Source organism: Canis lupus, chromosome 1, assembly GCF_048164855.1.
Source record: "Canis lupus baileyi chromosome 1, mCanLup2.hap1, whole genome shotgun sequence".
Taxonomy (NCBI): domain Eukaryota; kingdom Metazoa; phylum Chordata; class Mammalia; order Carnivora; family Canidae; genus Canis; species Canis lupus.
Window position 1 is genome coordinate 99970590 of NC_132838.1, and position 20922 is coordinate 99991511.

The 20922-nt window shown below is 37.6% G+C and overlaps 2 protein-coding genes across 5 annotated transcripts in view; one reads left to right on the forward strand and one right to left on the reverse strand.

Moving 5' to 3' along the window:
- Nucleotides 1-20922, reverse strand: part of CENPP (centromere protein P) — a 218299-nt gene that overhangs the window by 137569 nt on the left and 59808 nt on the right. The window lies entirely within an intron of this gene.
- On the forward strand, nt 766-20572 carry OGN (osteoglycin). Its single transcript, XM_072842599.1, has 7 exons — nt 766-921; nt 1869-2117; nt 4235-4325; nt 13470-13628; nt 15511-15713; nt 17792-17887; nt 18747-20572. Exons 1-7 carry the CDS (start codon nt 805-807, stop codon nt 18915-18917), a joined length of 1086 nt encoding a protein of 361 aa, XP_072698700.1. The 5' UTR covers nt 766-804; the 3' UTR covers nt 18918-20572.

The following is a 20922-nucleotide window of genomic DNA, read 5'->3' on the forward strand; positions in this document are numbered from 1 at the left end:
TAGAAAAGAACAAACTGGTATTCTTTTCTGTTTTATAATAAAATTTATTCATACCCATATCTATTGGATTTTTGGTTTAGAGGAGAAAGAAATGTTACCCTGAGTGCTAAGAGCACCAAAGAGTGATAAAATGAAAGTGAATCTTTACGATGGTCATATATAGTTATCTAAAATACCATTTAAACTTTTAAAAATCAAATTTACAATTTAAATGATTTTTATAGTTTCCTTATTTTAGCAAACGAAGCTATCTTTACTATCAAAACTCTGAATTACAAATCAAATGTATTTTTTAAAAGCTGATTTCTCAGACTTGGATTTTTATTACATGTAACTAAAATAAAGGAGGGGGGCCCCAAATGATTAAACTACATGATAATTTATACTAAAAGTAATTTTTGCATTGGAAATTTCTTGACTATATACTAATTATGGTACTACAGCAATATTTTTACCCCTCATAAAATTAAGAGCACAAACTAGGTTTTGATTTGGTGTTTTATTTCATTGAAAAAGCAGAAGTTTTTATCTTCTGGGAAAGCATTAAAATAAAAAGCAGGACTTTAAAGCTATGTCGTCTTTACAAATAATACTCATGAAACCTTAGTGCTCATTACACAAGGTACACATGTGAAAAATAACACAAGCTTACGGTAATTAGAAGCAGACCAAGCACGGCAGTTGAAAATGTTTTAAGCACAGCTCTCCAGTACAACACACTACATTTCACCCCAGAGAAAGAATGTTGGCAAGGATCTCTACCACATGCAAACTGCATTTAAAGCTGCTGGGCCCTGAAACTCCATGCAGCAGTTTGAAACTGATCCACAGCTTTCCTCCTTCACCTACCACTTGGGGCTAATACACACGCATGAACTTCTATTGAGGAAAACCACAAAAAGCTTCAAAAAAGCTACAACGGTAGGCTCTTCTTTCACATATTCTTTTAAATATCATTTGTTAAGATGTGGGATTCATCGAACAGTCTTGATAAATGCAAAGGCCACCTCTAATTTTTTAAGTTTCAGTTACCTTGAACAATTGTAACAAGCACTTAAATATGTCACTAGATAATTTTAACATCCCTGCAGGCAAGAACCTTGCTGCAAAAGTCACAAAACCAGGCTTTTTAGCCACTGATTTTTGACAAGCTGGCATCTACAATGCAGCACCAGCAACTCTGATTCTGTCTGAAATTACTTTAAAACTCTGAAATGCGCATCACTGAGAAGCCTAAGAGAATCTTCCTCAAAATCCTTGATTAAATTCTGTATTTTTTCTAGTCTGCAGTACTGTGTTTTTCATAGTATAAATTCCAAAAGCAATGCTATTAACTAAAAATAATGATGTCAATGAAAATTACAAGACTAAGAAAATTAAAATTATGGCTTTTCCCATATGCTTTATCACCTAGAAGTGTTAATGATTACTTTTCATGTTAAATTTAAAGTTTTAAAACTCTTGGAACTTATTTCTATTCCTACCATTACAAATCAAGAGTTCTTATAAAATAGCAAAGTTGAAATATGATATTTTTAACTCACATGAGACAGGATCATGAGTCTTCATTTTAACTATTTAAACTACAGGTATCCTAAGACTTCAATTGCATACAAGTACCCTTGTTTAAAGCACCTAATTATTAACAAACTGAAATTTTCAACATTGCTTGGGTTTTGACAGAAAAATAAATAAAACCACTTTCTGAAACTATTTTTAAGAACGTCACTGATACATGAAAACTTTTAGCATCTAATTAAAGATCACTAAGGGTTAAATATTGTTCTCTGGCCCCTACTGAGTATACCCTGCCAAAAGTCCTCTAAGCTTTTAAATATTGCTTCGATGGTCTGCGTTTTTACTTCCAGGGAAAAAGAGAGCATTGTCCCACAGTCAGCAGGCCACTAGCTTTATTAACTTCCAGTCACCTTGACTTTGCTGACATGAAGACTCTGCAGTCTACACTTTTCCTGCTCCTGTTTATACCTCTGACAGAGCCAGCACCACCAACTCTGCAGGACTCACGCATGACCTATGATTATGGAACAGATAATTTTGAAGAAACCTTGTTTAGTCAAGACTTTGAGGACAAATATCTGGATGGAAAAAATATTAAGGTACTTTATTTCTACCCTAAATTAAACTTCTAAATTAGTCACCCATTTAAATGCATAGGTTTTTTTCTAATGTGTCTGATAAGGTAAAGGGAAAGAAAAAGCACTTTAAATGAAAGTAATTCAAAATATCCCCAAGATTATATTTTTAAAGTATGCATGTCTCCCAAATTAATAAAAAGAATCTATTGTAACCAAACAGTATCTATAGCAACCAACATAAAATTTAAGATGATCTCTTACTGGTTGAAGATTTATAAGTAGTGTTATACAATGCCCTATATTTGTGTATTATATTGCCTCAAAATAAAATAGAAGAAATGTGTATTAGGAGAAATAATCTTGGATTACCAGCTTAAGGTTTATTATTTTAGAAAGAAGTGGTTCGTGGAAATAAATACTGCTTATTTTGGTTTCTACAGCATTTCACAATAACTTACATATGGTAACAAAAAATGAAAAACGCCTCAATGTGAGGCTTAATTTTTAATCAGTTTCAACAATTTAGACTAACAATTTGTACGAAGTGACTGTAATTGTCCTTCAGTTAATACTCTGCAGGGATGACTTCATATCACATCTTTCATACTCCACTTGCATGGGCTGAGTAATTACTTGTGGTTTTCTTGGCACACAGAAATGAAAGCTGGGTAAGGAAAAAGTTAATGCAGCACATAAGTATCTGCTCCTGCCTACTCTGTGTATGCATGTGTGCCATGCACACGTGCACACATAGAATGGAAAATGAGAAAGGCAGCCAAATATATAACAATGTTGTTTTTTTTTTCTTTTTTAGTACACAGGACCAAATGTTAACACTATAATTTCTTTCAATGGAGTTAATATGCTGGTATTATATTTGCCTAATATTAAGACAAAAAGGATTGGTACCACTAGTCATAGCTTCAGAAATTCTTTTTAAAAGTGCTTATCATAAAAATAAACTATTGGCTTACATGGATGATTGGAATCTTTAAGTTAAGAAAATAATTTCAAAATTCCATGGTCTCTAAAAAGTAGTAAGTTCTTTGTTTCTCTTCACATTGCTTTAGAAGTTCTGCTCTTAATATAAATGTAGGAACTCATATTTGTGGATTAAAATTCAACAGCACTTAATATACAGATTCAGAGTGAAGGGGCTGTTCAAGCGGAAGCCATGTGGGAGGAAAAAGGAGTTAAGATGGAGATGGAAGGCAAATGTGCTTTCAGAGAGTACACACTGTGGCCCCACGCCATCTACATTAAGTCTAATGGCAGAAAATATTCCCTTCCAGGATAGGAGAGAGTGATATGGACCCCCAGGGCTAACAGCCTGGACTGGAGGTCCCAGTGGGGCAGGCAGAAAGAATAAAAGGGCCAGGTGTACTGCAGGCATGTAGGTAATGATGGGCCACATGCAGAAGAAGCCAAAAGCCTGCTCAGTGCCCAGCACATGCACCATGACTTGTGCTTCAATCCTGCTGAACATGGTAAAATCTGCCATCAGGAACTCAATTAAGGCAAGACCATAAAGAACAATTAAAAGACCTACCCTACATAAAGAGGATCTCATTTCAAGTTTCACTTCAGAAAAACTAAATTCTGAGTCAGAGAGCCCCTTTCAGCTCCCATTTGGAATTTCAATATATTAATTAGGAGGCACAGAGTTCAGCTTTTGGAGATTTAAAAAACAAACAAACAAACAAACAAACAAACAGACCTGGTTCTTTCTTATACTCAAGGAGTTGACAGTCTGGAGTGAAAACAAGCTACACAAATATTTGCCTTATAAGTTAATGAATGATGAAGTGGAATTATGTATGCAGCACAAAGGAGTGCCACTATGACCATGAGAAGACAGGTGCTATCTGTGATCCTACGCTCTTTAGTTTTAAGATTTATTTATTTGAGAGAGGTGAGGAGGGGTAGAAGGAGAGGGAGAAAGAATCCCGAGCAGACTCCCTGCTGAGCGTGGAGCCCAACGTGGGGTTCCATCCCATGATCCTGAGATCACAACCTGAGCTGAAACCAAGAGTTGGAATGCTCAACCCATTGAGCCACCCAGGCACCCCATAACCTTAAGTTAAAACTCAAAATTAGGCTTTTTCAAACCTAATAACAATTTTTTACTTTTCTAATAGGAAAAAGAAACTATACTACCTGAAGAGAAAAGTCTTCAATTACAAAAAGATGAGCGTGTAATGCTACCACCCCTCAAGAAGGAAAATGATGGTAAGTGTGCATACCCTCTCATCTAATTATCTTAAAAGGAGCATTTTAATAATAAATAAATAGATAATGGAAATTTATTCTTTATGGTATAAAAAATGACCTCAAGCTATATTAAATTCAAACAGTGGACTTTTATCTCCAATGATAAAGTCAGCTGGTGTGTTAGTTGGGACATCCACTGCCACCCCGTGCTATGAGTGAGAATCAGGGGCAGGAACATTCAAGAACAATCCGAGTCCCGAGTACACACTGTGTGCTTCCATCTGCATAAAATCAATTTCAGAAACAGTGACTTAGCAACAATGATCTGCAAATACTATGTGCAACCTGAGGATAATGGAAATAAAATGAATTCTTAATTGCAACAAACTTACAGAAGACACAGAGATGGCTATATATATAAATAATATACACTTCAATGAAAACAGAAAATTATAAAATAACATCTTTCTTAATTGTTCCTATGTATTTATTTTTGATCTATCAAAGAACAGCATTTCACATGACAACATTAAAAAAACACACACACTAATTGGAAAGACATCCCTTGCTCTTGAATAGGATGATTCTGTATCATAAAGATGTCAGCTCTCCCTAAATTTACAATAACCTCCTTTAAAAGGTGGTGAAGTTGATTCTCAAGTTCACATGGAAAAATCAAATTTGCACAAATAGCCAGAGACTCACAGAAACATGACAGTTGTCCTCAGGAACCAGATGTATCTCATAATAGAACACAAAGTCTCTGTGTTTAAATACATGTAATACTGGTGCAAGTACAGAAAGTTCAGAAATAGAAATACATATAGAAATTTAGTATATCATAGAGAAGTCACCTTAAATCACTGAAGTAAAGATGGTATTTTTAAAGATTTTATTTTTAAGTCATCTCTACACCTAACATAGAGGCTCAAACTCACAACCCTGAGATCAAGAGACCAAGGCTCCACCAACGGAGCTGCTAGGGGCTGCAAATCATGGTGATTGTTAAAAAACAAGGCTGTTAACTAACTGGAATATAAATAAGAACTTTAGGGGCACCTGGGTGGTCAGTCGTGAAGCGTCTGCCTTCAGCTCGGGTCATGATCTCAGGGTCCTAGGATCGAGCTCCACCACGGTCAGGCTCCTTGCTCAGCAAGGAGTCTGCCTCTCCCTCTCCCCCTGCCTCTACTCCTGCTCTTGCTCGCTTGCTCATGTTCGCTCTCTCTCAAATAAAGTCTTTAGATAAATAAATGAAAACAAAAAAATTTTTAAAAACTGGTGTTGGACAACTGAGTGGTCAACTGAAGAGACAAAAATTAGATCCATACTTTACTCAGAAAAACAAATCCCTCCATATAAATTAGGGTCTACATGTAAAAAGTGAAACAATGCAAATATGAGACGATAATCTGGGTGTGGGATGCCTCAAAATCCAGACAAAATACTAAAAAAGATCAATAAATTTGACTTGATGAAATCAAATGTTTTCGTGGTAAAGAGCATCATCATAAATGAAGTCAAACACAACTGAAACCTGAGAGAAATAAAGTTAGTATCTCTAATTTATAAATAACACATAAAAATCCAGGAAAAAATTGACTAAAAATCCATTGGAAAAAACAGCAAAAAATATGAGGACAATTCAAAAAGTGACATAAAAATGACCCTTAAACATGTGAAAAGATGTTCTATCTCACACATAGAGAAATGTAAGTTTAAATTGCCCTGAGATATAAATTTTTAACCTGATAGCCACAAATTAAAGCTGTTATATTATACCACTGGCAAGGCCATGGAGTATCAGAAACCCTCATATATTGCTGGGAGGAATACAAATTAGTATAATATCTTTCGACAGGAGTTAAAAAAAATATCTAACAGAACCAAACATGCATTTACTTTGTGATATAGCAATCAACTTCTAGGAATTTACCCTACAAATATACCTCTGAAAGGAAGAATATACATACATACCATCACAGAAGCACTGCTCACAAATGCAAAATTCTGGAAACAATCTAACAATCCATACAATGAAGACAGCTTGGATGAAGTATAGCAAATCTACACCAGGGAGGGGGATCCCTGGGTGGCTCAGCGGTTTAGCACCTGCCTTCAGTCCAGGGAGTAACCCTGGGGTCCCAGGATGGAGTCCCACGTCGGGCTCCCTGCATGGAGCCTGCTTCTCCCTCTCTCTCTGTCTCTACCTCTCTCTGTGTGTCTTTCATAAATGAATAAAATATTTATCAAAAAATCTACACCGGTGAATACTACTCAATTATAAAAATGAATAGGGAAGATCTCTATGAACAAGAAGTGATTTCCAGAATATATTACATGGAAAAAAAAAAAAAAAAACACCTCTCATCAAAGTGCAAAAGACTATGGCATGCTGCCTTTCATCGAAGAAAAGAGATGAAAGAATACATCAGGGATCCCTGGGTGGCGCAGCGGTTTGGCGCCTGCCTTTGGCCCAGGGCACAATCCTGGAGACCCGGGATCGAATCTCACATCAGGCTCCCGGTGCATGGAGCCTGCTTCTCCCTCTGCCTATGTCTCTGCCTCTCTCTCTCTCTGTGTGTGACTATCATAAATAAATTTTAAAAAATTAAAAAAAAAAAAAAAGAAAGAATACATCAGCTCACTTGTGTGAGAAGAAACTCAAGAAAGGCAACCTGTCACAGAAGGGACCAGTGGTGGAAAGGAGAGAGAGATGGGGGGCAGGAGGGTCTGGGACTTCCCTGAGTATACACTTTCTGTATAGATTTGATTTGAGAACAAGGCTATATTTCACACAGGTAAACTAACAAATACATTTATAAATAAAAATCAACAAAGATGAGATAGAATTGGCATACAATTGGAAACAATTTCATTTTAAATGAATAACATAACACACTAAAAGGAAACAAATTTAATCCAAGTGACCCTTAAACACAGGATTTTGACTATAGGACTTCAGGCTAAAGACAAAATAGAATGGACAAACAGTACAATTCCAGGTTTGTTTTCTACTGCATTACAGGTCAACAATAATGAAACTAATGTGTGAGTGCTGGGTAAACACTACACTGGGTAAATTACTAGTACTGAGTAAAATACTACCCTGGATAATGAGAGCCAGGTTTCTCAGAGTGGGAGAAATTGCTATAAATGTGGTAAGGCGGGGAAGGCCAGAGTGACCATGGTGGTGCTGGACTACAATAGAAGACCATAGTTTGGACACAGAGGTACAGACCCCCGTTTTACTCTACTCTGCAAATTTTGCATTTCTTATTTTTATTTTTTAATTATGGCAACCCTGTGTGGCACCAGTCTACCAGCACCATTTTTCCAACAGCATTTGCTCACTTCATGCCTGTGTGTCACACTTCGGGAACTCTCAAAATATTTCAACCTTGTCCATTTATTTGTAACGGTGACCTGTGATCAGTGATCTTTAATGTCAACACCATGATGTGGGGGTACCATGAGCCATGCCCACAGAAAACAGGCAACGTGACTGATAAATGTTGTATGTGCTCTGACTGCTCCAGGGACCAGCCATCCCCCCATCTCTCTACTCCTCTTGGAGCCCCTCTAGGCCCTGAGACATGACCCTACTGACATTAAGACAATGGATGACCCTACTGTGGCCTCCAAGCATTCAAGTGAAAGGAAGAGTCACACATCTCTCACTTTCCATCGAAAGCTAGACATGAACCTTCCCCCGAACACCCGTCAAAACCCAAGACAGGCCAGAACCAAGGCCTCTTGTGCAAAACGAGGAGCCCAGGTCTGAAGGCAAAGGAAATGTTCTTGAAGGACATTCCAAGGGCTACTCCCTTGAACTCCCTTGAATGATGAGAAAGTGAAACAGCCTCACTGCTGACATGGAGAGTCTGGTCTGGATGGAAGCTCAAACCAGTAACAACATTCCCTTCCGCCAAAGCCTCACCCAGAGCCAGGCCCTGACTCTTCAGTTGTGCACAGGCTGAGCAGCTGTGAGGAAGCTGCAGAAGGAAAGCTGGAAGCTGGCAGAAGGTGGCGGGGGTAAGGACAGAAGCTGTCTCCATCATGTAAACGTGCAAGGTGAAGCAGCGAGTGCTGACAGAAAAGCTGCAGCCAGTGATCCCGAAGATCCAGTGAAGAGAGTGCACGGAGGTGCTCACACTCAACTACAGATTTTCCATACAGATGAAACAGTCTTCTGTGGGAAGATGCCATCTAGGACTTTCACAGCTAGAAAGAAGGCAATGTCTGCTGCAAAGCTTCAAAGGACAGGTAGACTTTGTTAGGGGCTAATGCAGCCAGTGACTTTAAGTGGAAGCCAATGTTCATTGACCCTTCTGAAAAGCAGCCCTTGGCAATCATGCCAGATCTCCTCCACCGACGTGCTTTACATGGAACAACAAAGCCGGGGACAGCACATCTGTTTACAACATGGGTGATGGAATATTTTAAGCCCATGGTGGAGATTTACTGCTCAGGAAAAATCATTCCTTGCAAAACATTACTGCTGGATGGCACTGTACCTGGTTACCCATGAGCTCTGAGGCAGATGGAGAAGATTCACATCACTTTTGTGCCTACTAACACAATGTCCATCTTAGCCCATGGAGCAACAGGTAATTGACTTTTTTTTTCCTAAAGATTTTATTTATTTATTCATGAGAGACACACACACACACAGAGGCAGAGACACAGGCAGAGGGAGAAGCAGGCTCTCTGTGGGGAGCCTGATGTGGAATCAATCCCAGGACCCTGGGATCATGATCTGAGCTGAAGGCAATCACTCAATCACAGTCCTCAATCACTGAGCCACCTAAGTGCCCCAATTTTTCACAATTTGCATATTTAACTCAATAACAATTAAATTTTTAGCAGGCTTTTTGAAATCAAGAAGCTGACTGAAAGTGATGTGGAAATGCAAGGAACTCAGAATAGGCCTAACAGTATTGAAGAATACAGTTGGAGGATTTACAGTACCTAAAATGCTACAGGAAGCACAAAATTGTATATTAGCATAAAAATAAACAAGAAGGGGCAGCCCCGGTGGCTCAGCGGTTTAGCGCCACCTACAGCTCAGGGCGTGATCCTGGAGACCCAGGATAGAGTCCCACATCAAGCTCCCGGCATGGAGCCTGCTTCTCCCTCTGCCTGTGTCCCTGCCTCTATCTCCTCTCTGTGTATTCTCATGAATAAATAAAATCTTTAAAAAAAATTAAAAAAAATAAACAAGAAGTATCCAGGAATATATTTAGACAATAGGGTCAACTGGTTTTTTACACTAAAGCCAATGCAACATACTGGGGGAAAGATAATCTTTTCAAAAAATGATGCTGAAAAGTCAGGTAGTTCTAGGTTAAAAAAAAAAAAAAGAGCTTTGACTCTTTCCGAGACCATATATAAAAATTAACTAAAAATGGACCCCAAACCTAAATATCAAGAGCTTACCCTATATAATTAAAAAAAAAGGATAATAATGTAGTGTTGCAAAGATCTCTTAAATACAACACAAAAAGTACAACTATAAAGGAATTAACTGTTCTTCATTAAAATATAAAATGTACAGAAGGAACAAGCCTCAACATCATCAAAGCCACATACAAAAAACTCAGAGCTAGTATCATCCTCAATGAGGAAAAATTCGGAGCCCTCCCCCTACAGTAAGGAACATGACAGGATGTCCACTCTCACCATTACTATTTTAACACAGTACTGGAAATCCTCATCACAGTAATCATACAACAAAAAGAAATAAAGGCATCCAAATCAGCAAGGAAGAAATCAAACTCACTATTTTCAGGCAACATGATACTCTATGTAGAAAACCTGAAAGACTCCACCAAAAAATTGCTAAAATTGACACAAATTCAGCAAAGTCGCAGGATATGAAACCAACATACAGAAATCTGTTGCATTTCTCTACACCAATAATGAAGCAGCAGTAAAAGAAATCAAGGAATTGATCCTATTTACAAATGAACCAAAAATAGTAAGATACCCAGGAATAAACCCAAGAGGTAAAAGATCTGTACTCTGAAAACTATAGAACACTTATGCAAGAAATTGAAGACGACACAACAAAATGGGAAAAAATTTCATGATCATGTTTGTTCCTAGAACAAACGTTAAAATGTCTATACTCCCCAAAGCTATCTATATATTTAATGCAATCTCTATCAAAATACCAACAGAGCTAGAAGAAACAATCCTAAAATTTGTATGGAACCACAGAAGACCTCAAATAGCCAAAACAATTCTGAAAAACCAAAGCAAAGCTGGAGGCCTCACAACTTCAGACTACAAAGTCATATTACAAAGCTGTGGTCATGGGCAGCCCCAGTGGCACAGCGGTTTAGTGCCGCCTACAGCCCAGGGAGTGATCCTGGAGACCCTGGATCGAGTCCCACGTCGGGCTCTCTGCATGGAGCCTGCTTCTCCCTCTGCCTGTGTCTCTGCCTCTCTCTCTCTGTGTCTCTATGAATAAATAAATAAAATCTTAAAAAAAAAAAAAAAGCTGTGGTCATCAAGACAGTATTTTACAGGCATAAAAGCACACACATAGATCAACAGAACAGAATACAGAACCCAGAAATGGACGACCCACAACCATATGGTCAACCAATCTTTGACAGAGCAGGAAAAAATATCCAATGGAAAAAAGTCTCTTGAACAAATGGTGCTGGAAAAACTGGACAGTAACATGCAAAAGAACGAAATTAGGCCACTTGCTTAAACCACACACAAAAATAAATTCAAAATGGATGAAAGACCTGGGGTGCCTGGGTGGCTTAGTGGGTTGAATGTCTGACTCTTGGTTTCTGCTCTGGTGGTGATCTTGGGATTGTGTAATAGAGCCCCATTTGGGCTCCACACTTGGTGTGGAGTCTGCTTGTGATTCTCTCTCCCCTTCTCCCTCTGCCCCTCCCCCCATTTACACACAACACTCTCCCTCTAAAAATAAGTAAAATCTTTAAAAAAAAAAAAAAAGATGAAAGATCTAAATGTGAGACAAGAAACCATCAAAATCCTAGAGAACACAGGAAGAAACCTCTTTGACCTCAGCCACAGCAACTTCTTATTAGCCATGCTGCCAGAGGCAAAGGAAACATGCAAAAATGAATGATTGTGACTTGGTCAACATAAAAAGCTTCTACATAGAGAAGGAAACAATAAAACTAAGAGGCAGCATAGGAAACGGGAGATGTCATGCGCAAATGACATAATCTGATAAAGGGTTAGTATCCAAAATTTATAAAGAATTTACCAACTCAACACCCAAAAAGCAAATAATATAGTTAAGAAATGGACAGAAGATATGAATAGACACTTTTCCAAAGAAGACACACAAATGGCTAACAGACACATGAAAAGATGCTCAACATCACTTGGCATGAGGAAAATTCAAATTAAAACCACAATAAGAAATCACCTCACAACTGGCAGAGTAACTAAAATCAACAAGACCAGAAACAAAAGATGATTGTAGGGATGAGGAAAAAGGGGAACCCTCCTGCACTGTTGCTGGGAATGGAAACTGGTGTAGCCACTGTGGAGAACAGTGTGGAGGTTCCTCAAGAAGTTAAAAATAGAGCTACCCTATGACCCAGCAATTGCACTACTGGGAATTTACTCAAAAGATACAAAAATACAGAAAAAAAAATACATATTAGAAGGGGCACATGCACCCTGATGTTTATAACAGCATATCAACAAAAGCCAAACTATGGAAAGAGCCCAAATGTCCATCGACAGAAGATGTGGTGTGCGTGTGTGTGTATATATATGTGTGTGTGTGTGTATATATATATATATATATATATATATATACACATACATATGATGGAACATTACTCAGCCATCGGAAAGAATGAAATCTTGCTATTTGCAATGATGTGGATGGAGTTAGAGGGTATTACGCTAAGTGAAAGGAGTCAGAGAAAGACAAATGCCATATGATTTCACCCATAAGGGAAATTTAGGAAACAAAAAAAGATGAACATATGGGAAGTAAAAAAAAAAAAAAAAAAAAAAAAAAAAAAGGAAGAGAGAGGGAAGCAAACCATAAGAGACTCTTAACTCTAGAGAACAAACCGAGGGTTGATGGAGGGAAGTGGGTGGGGGAGGAGCTAGATGGGGAATGGGCATTAAGGAGGGCACTTGTGAGGAACACTGGGTGTTGTATGTGAGTGATGAATCACTGAATTCTATTCCTGCAACCAATATTACACTATGTATTAACTTACTAGAATTTAAGTAAAAATGTGGAAGCAAAAGAATGTTTCCCAGTCAAAAGACATTGATAAGAAAATAAGACAAGCCACACGGAGGAAAAGATTTGCAAAACAGAAATGTGACAACTTATACCTACAATATATACTCATAATTCAATAACAATACAAAAAATCATTTTAAAAATAGGCAAAAGAGGGCAGCCCTGGTGGCGCAGCGGTTTAGTGCCACCTGCAGCCCACGGCGTGATCCTGGAGACCCAGGATCGAGTCCCACGTCAGGCTCCTGCATGGAGCCTGCTTCTCCCTCTGCCTGTGTCTCTGCCTCTCTCTCTCTGATGAATAAATAAAAATCTTTTAAAAAAATAAATAAAAATAGTCAAAAGATATGACCACTTTACCATGAAAATATGTGGAAGGCAAATAAGTTTATAAAAAAATTGCTCAACTTATTCGTCATTGTGAAAATATAAATTAGAACATGAGATACCACAACATACCTCCCTGGAATGGCTAAATTAAAAAGTCTGATCAAACTAAATGCCAAGGAGGACGTGGAGAACCTAGAATTCTCAGGCACTGCCGAAGGACTGTGATACGGCACAACCTGTATGGAACACAGTGTGGGGCTTTCCTCTGCAGGTGCTCAGCCACTCTGATCTAGCCTATTCTCCCTAGAGAAACAAAAGCAATTACATCCACACAGACTTCTACATAAATGTTCACAGCAGGTTTCCCAGGAAATAGCCAGAAAACCTGGCTGAACCTGAAAACCAAAAACCCATAAGGAAGGACTATATTAATACCATGAAATACTACTCTATAATAAAAAGGAATGGACTGCTGATACATGTGATAATAGATGAATTTCAAAATAATCATGCACAGTGGAAGCTGGATAAAAGCATATCAGTTTGTATTTTTATGGTTTTGTTTCCCAATTTAGAAATGCCCACGTGCTTGTTGTGTGTTTGCTTAAGTGGTTCTGTATACTGTGAAGAAGTTGACATTGATGCTGTACCACCCTTGCCAAAGGAATCAGCCTATCTTTATGCACGATTCAACAAAATTAAAAAGCTGACTGCGAGAGATTTTGCAGATATACGTAAGTTAATTTTAAATAATTCATTTTAACTCACGTTAGTATTAACCTCATATAAACACACATTTTTAGGCACTTGTGGCCCATCACATCTAGGGTAGTCACTGCTGGAGTATTTAAGTATCGACATACTTCCCACAAAAATCGACTGGTTTGTTGGTTCATCTCCTATCCATTCAAGTGTCCCCTCTCATCTTTCTTTATTGGTGACTTCGATGTCTATGTTGACAGCCCATCTAACATTTGGGCAACTATGCCTTCTCAACCTCAGGACTTTGAGACTCGTTTGCCTCAGCCCGGCAGGAGCACCAGCATAGTTGGAGTGCTTCTCTAATCCCAATAACTGATTCACAATGCTACCTTCACCACAAGCATAGAGTCTGCTTTTCTGTACTCTAACTCAGGGTTCTTAAACCTGGCTGTGTACTAAAAATAAAAATACTGCTACCAGGCCCTAGTCTCCAGAGATTTCAATTTAGGTCTGAGGAGAGGCCCAGGCATGGTCACAAACCAGCACCAAATTCCTCACACAATTCCCATGTGGAGCTAATGCATTTTTTAACCCCTTTCTGGGATGCTGGCCTCTAGGGCCCCTGCCATGAGTGCACCACATTGCCCCACTTCTGTATTGCCAAGTCCCAGGCCTAGATCACAACTTCTAAAGAATCCTCTCGCCTGCTATGTTGTCAGGTGCGTCTGAAGAAAATCACGCCCAGAAACGCACACTGGCCCACTGCACATTTAGGAGACCCACCTTAAGAGCATTCACGCTGTAACTGGTAGCTCCCAACCGGTCCAAGGACAATTTTGCCTCTTTAGTTGTGGATGTACACTTTCAAACTCACCTACTTGGTAAAATTTGTGACCCAAAGTCTCTATATGTAGACATGTGCATGGTGGCAACACACCTGGGTTACCCAGCCAATGTCAAACAAAGTGACCTCTGCCATCCTGTATCAGCTCTTACACTGTAAAGTGTCCTGTCCAGTCTTCTGAGCATCACACCTTCCAAACTGCTGTGCTTTTTCCTATTTAACGTGGTCCCCAAGTGCAGTGCTCAAGCTGCTCACAAAGACACTGTGTGAGGTCATCTTCATTCCAGCGTGAGCTGCAGTGCTCATGGTCATGATGAGTTCAATGTTAACGTATCACTAATACATACTAACTACAGTGCTTTTCAACAGAAACATGCATAGAATTTTGTACCAATTGGTTGATGTAAATGTGTGACCAGAGGCTCATAGGAACCCAACCCTGTATATTCCCAGGGAGCAATGGTCCATAGTCATTAACTCAGTGTTTGCAGGGACCACCACAAATAATGAATGAGAAGTGACTTCATTTCCTTACCATCCTAGACATATAAAAGTCAAACACATAAACTGAATGTCTGTGTCTGCATCACTTTAACAAATTAGGGAATGTTCCTATTTGTTGTTATTAAGCAGTAAGGTATAGAGAGATTAAGATAACATACCTACACTCACAATGCAACATGCTGGTGTAAAGTCCAAAATATACCTACATGATTCTATTCAATCAAATATTATGCTTACTTCCTATGATTTGCAACCAGAATTTGTTTCAAACTGCCTCAGCATCCTGAGAATTCAAACACAGAAGGATGGAAGGACACTATGAACTTTAAGTTTCCTTCCAACCCTGAGATTCCAGGACTTGAGTGAGAAAGGCCATCGGGCCAGGCACAGAGCAGATGCTCACCTTGAGTTCAACAATGTTTACTGATCTACTAATTACACCCTATTAGATACTAAAAATAAAAGATATTTGAATGACCTGTTAAACCAATGCTTTTCTTCAGTCCACATAAATGAAACTTTAACTTCAAATTTTTTGTATATTTTCTGTGTATTTTTCCTTCAAGCTAACTTAAGACGACTTGATTTTACGGGAAATCTGATTGAAGATATAGAAGATGGTACTTTTTCAAAACTTTCTCTGTTAGAAGAACTTACACTAGCTGAAAATCAACTGTTGAAACTTCCAGTTCTTCCTCCTAAGCTCACTTTATTTAATGCAAAATACAACAAAATCAAGAGTAGAGGAATCAAAGCAAATACTTTCAAAGTAAGTATTTTATATTATGACCAAACACAGTATCAGTTTTATACAACCAATGATGATATGATAAAAGAAATACTGTTCTAAAATTTTTATATTTAAAAACTATTTTAATTTCATAAATGAAGACATTATTTCCACAATAAATAGTCCTATTATTGGGCTCATTCAATCTAGTTTTTGTGCACCTCGCTTGGAGTACATAACTTTACCTTGTTTCGTGGGACTACATTGTGTTGCAGCTTTTTCACCTGTTCACACAGCAAATACTCATTTACACAGATGTGGTTTGTACCCTCATGGCACCAGAATGCTATAAAACCTCAAAATGGGAGTTTTCCTGTGTTTCTTTTCCTTACCATATTAGTAATTTACACATGCCAGAAAATTATTGCTCCAAAAATAAACACTGAATTTTACTTTTACTACTGAAAAATATTAGCCCATAAAATTCTATAGACTTTCTTTTGAATTCTAATAATCACAACTAGTATAAAATCCTATATGTACTAACATTAAATACATTTCTTAATTTAATAACTCAAGATACAGGTACGGGAAAAAGGTAAGGTAGCTAGGCTGTGTCCAAATGCACAGCCTATGGAGAAATCACTGTTTCAGCCCAGTCCTGCACAGGTGATAACCCGCTCCCGGTCCTGGGAGGAACCCCAGATAAAAAGATGATCGTGCTACTATTGGCAGCAGACCTCATCAAAAGGGAAGTTTGTGGCTTCTAGTGATAACAACTAATAGAAACTCTATCAAGTATTATAAAGTTAATGATAATCACACAAATGTACAATTTGTCCACAAATGAATAATCTGTCAGAAGATGTAAAAATACTCCATTTTTCTTTCTTCTTTTTTCTTTTTTTTTTTTTTTTGTTTGTTTACACTTAAGGAGTTCTTTTTCAGCTGTAAGGGACATTATTCTAAAGGCACATCAGAGTTCCTCAAAAGTTAAGGGATTATCAGGAGACTTTTCAAAACAGGACTCACATTAAAAACAAACAAATAAAAAAATCCATATAATGTGAAGCTATGTGATTCCGACTGGTAAGCCATGGACTAACGAATAGTAAAGACCAAAAAGGAGTGGATCAACACTTCACAAAAGAAGGGTTTGAATATTCTGAATTTTACACTTGCATTTCATCTTGAAATCATAAAACAATACACAGCAATGAGCTTGCTGATCATGAAGAGTAATTCAACATAGACCTTTCCAGGGAAAAAGTCAAACCTCACTAAAGTATTTAATAAATTGCTCTGGGAAACATCTTACTAACAAGCACATCAGTTAGGAGCATGGGCACACATCATTTTATTGTGCGTCATTTTACTGTGCTTCACAGAGACTGTGTTTTTACAAACTGAAAGTCTGTGCCAACCCTGCATGGAGCAAGTCCACTGGCGCCACTTTTCCAACAGCATTTGCTCACTGTGTCTCTGCACATTTTGCTAATTCTTGCAATAATTTAAGCTTTTTTATTATTATTACATGTGTTATGGTGATCTGTCATTAGGAATTACAACTCACTGAAAGCTCAGATGATGGTTAGCTTTTAGCTGTATTCTTTAATTAGGATATGTACACTGTTAGACTTAACACTACTGCACACTTCATAGACTGCAGTATAGTGTAAATGTACCCTTAATATACAACAGGAAACCAAGAAATTCACTGGACTCACTGTATTGTAATATTTGTTTTATTGTGGTGGTCTGGGACTGAACCCACAATACCTCTAAGATATGTCTGTATTCATTTTGCTAGAAATCAGGTCAGATGAGCAGAGAGAAACGTGGGGATGCAGGAGGGCATTATCATCCTTCTTAAAGGACGAAAATACACTACTTCTGAAAACAAAAAAATCCTCAAAACCAAATAACTACCAAACCAGCAATTAATAGCACTGATAGGTGTTACACCAATACCTGTATACACTTGTATACACACATATATATATTCATGTACACAGGTACACACATGTATATGCATGTACATGTGTACACAGCAGGAGTCCTGTGAAAGTAATGTACTGACCTCAGTGACGCTCAAGCCAAGTACCTTTTCCTTACAGAAACTCAACCACCTCTCCTTCCTCTACTTGGACCACAATGCCCTGGAATCTGTGCCTCTTAATTTACCAGAAAGTCTCCGTGTAATTCATCTACAGGTAGGATTGCTCCTTTCACAATATCTGACTTTAATTTAAATTACTACTGGTCAGTCTTGGAACTCACTAGGAAATTCATTTATTCACATGTAAATTTTGCCTATCGAAATATTACTATATTTAGAGTCCAGCTCATTCACCTGCCTGAAAGCCCCAGCTGTCCAGAGAACCAAGAAAGGATCAGCAACCTAGGTATAAGGCCTATTGTTAGAGTACAGTCTGTTGTCAGGTGTGCATTTAGCATCTCCCAGTTAATCTGACACATGGGGAGGCCTGGGTGGCTCAGGGGTTTTAACATCTGCCTTCCGCCCAGGGTGTGATCCTGGAGTCCCAGGACTGAGTCCCACATCGGGCTCCCTGCATGGAGCCTGCTTCTCCCTCTGCCTGTGTCTCTGTCTCTGCCTCTGTGTGTGTGTCTCATGAATAAATAAATAAAATCTTAAAAAAAAAAAAAACTAAGCTAAAATTGGTCTTTCATCAACACAAGAATTCACATTTGTCCTTTTTACTTTTTTAAGGAATTTTTAAGGACATGGTACCCATTTTGAATTGACACTCTAGAATGGGATGGTTTCTCTAGCTAGTATAATCTTATTTATGCTTAGAATTTTCTGCCACATGGATATTACTCTGAGTAATACGTAATGTGTTCTTCCAACATAATACCATAGGTGTAAAAAGGCGGGGATTGGAGGGAGACTCTGGTCGTGCTGAAAGAGTTTTATTATTACGAGGATACACAGGATACACAATATTTTCAAAATCAATTTTTAGATAGAATATTCTGCAAGATCCTATTACATAGCATACAAAAGGTTGATTTCAAACTTCTGAACAATTTTTCCCTTCTATTTTTCAGTTTAACAACATAACTTCAATCACAGATGATACATTCTGCAAGGCTAATGACACCCGTTATATTCGGGACCGCATTGAAGAGATACGCCTGGAGGGCAACCCCATTGTCCTGGGAAAGCATCCCAACAGTTTTATCTGCTTGAAAAGATTGCCTGTAGGGTCATACTTTTAGCCACTACCAATGCAGCATATAAACCAAAGTATACACATGCATGTAATCTGTCTCAACAATGTCTAAAGGAGCATAAATATTTAATATTAATTTTGTATCCCACTATGAGGAACTTTATGTTTTAAACAAGGATGTTCAAAATCTTACGCATAATAAGCAAAATTGAATCCAAAGTTCAAAACAAAGTAATGTAAAAATATTTAAACAGCATTATAAAATCCTTATAGTTTATACCATACTGCCATTTAAAAGGTATGTTTTTCATATAAATACCCAAATTTAAGAAGCATTATTTCCATTAATATTGAAATGAAAGGATTAAGTCCAAGAAACTTTCAACTATTTGTCTTTCCTGGCCTTTACTGGATCCCTAAAGCATTTAAGGAAGAAGTTCCAAAAACTTTGAAAAACTAAGTATTTCCAGTGATCTCCCATTTTTCTTTTATGATTCACACATTATTCATTATGAAGTAGGAACTCTGTTTTCCCTCTATTAAGGCAGCTATTATATACCTATTATATACCCTATTTCTCAGGGTATTACTCTCCTATCTAGGCAAACCTTTCCAAATAAAGCATAATTTTACTCTCTGATAAAGACCTAATAGAGTAATATGCAAAGTTATTTTGCTTTGTAGTCATACAGTTAAAGGCTTTAATAAAACAGTACAAAATTTTCCTTCCTGTAAATATTAACATTCCAAGTCTACCATAAAACATTTTAAGGAGTCAAGCAGACCACAATCAGTACGCTCATAAAACAAAACGAAGAAGTTAAATGTCCATTCTATTTCTCAAAAAATAGCTATGAAGTTCCTCATTGTAAAGGCTTTCAAATATGACAGGTACTGAGGAATCCTTTTTTACCACCATAGCAATGAGAATCTCGTGGTTAAATCTGTTCAAACCTAAGACATGAAAACAGTTCATTTTATGGTGTTACTGCACACCACAGTCATGCAAACTGACTGTATCTTCACAAGAAAGCTTTGGAACAACATTTTCTAAAGACTCAGGATTAACTGATCATTTCACAGTGTGAATTCATCTGCACTCTAATAGGGATGACTCATGATGGAACAACGCTGCAGGATTAAAGTTCCTAAAATAACCTTCCCTCTTGCCCAAAACCCACTCAAAAGTCCCCACACTGCACTGGGGTTACTTCCAAAACTACGAGTGCTTTGGACACATGAGTCTGAACTATGCACATAAAAATTTCCAATACTGTTTCCAACATAAATCATACATTAGAATCAAGTTGGTCTCCATTTACCATTCCCAGAACAAATAGCTATTCATATTTTTAAACATTTGTTTCTGGCTTTCCTTAAGTAGAATAAGCTCCTATCTGTTTTTCAATCTTTCTCCCATTTGTCAAGGTTGACCAAAAGATGAGACTTTTTCATTAAAACATCTGTGATCTCTTAAGGTCATAATAATTACCCCTATACTAGTTATTAACTCATTTATTTTGATAGTAATCATTAACTATATACTAGTTTCTCATTATTTTGTGTGCATGCCTCATTTTTCTGAAAGCTCACTAAACACATCCAATATTCTCTTTATACTTCCAATGTACCTAGCATAATAGTGAGCACATCTGAACTGAATATGCATGAATAGTGCAAAATAAAATTCATTTAAACCAAGGGCTCTGTTTTATTGGGGATAAATAGAATTTTTATCACAATTTTGAATAAATAAATGGAAACAAATTATAACTTTATCTGGAAAAATAAATTTGATAAAAAGGAGAGCTGAGTGGTGGGACTAACACCAGGAAAAGTGGTCAGAGGAGACATCTCTCATGTTTCTCTCACTCTTTACCTAACAAATTAGAGAGGGGGAAAAAAAACCAAAGTAACTCAAATTTTAGAGAATTCAAAAGAATGTGATTTGCATAAAATAATTAGGAAAGAACACTGGTAGGAGGTCTGAATTACAGAATTATCTTAAAAGACTATTTCAGACTTCCACATAAGAAGATATGAATAGAAGT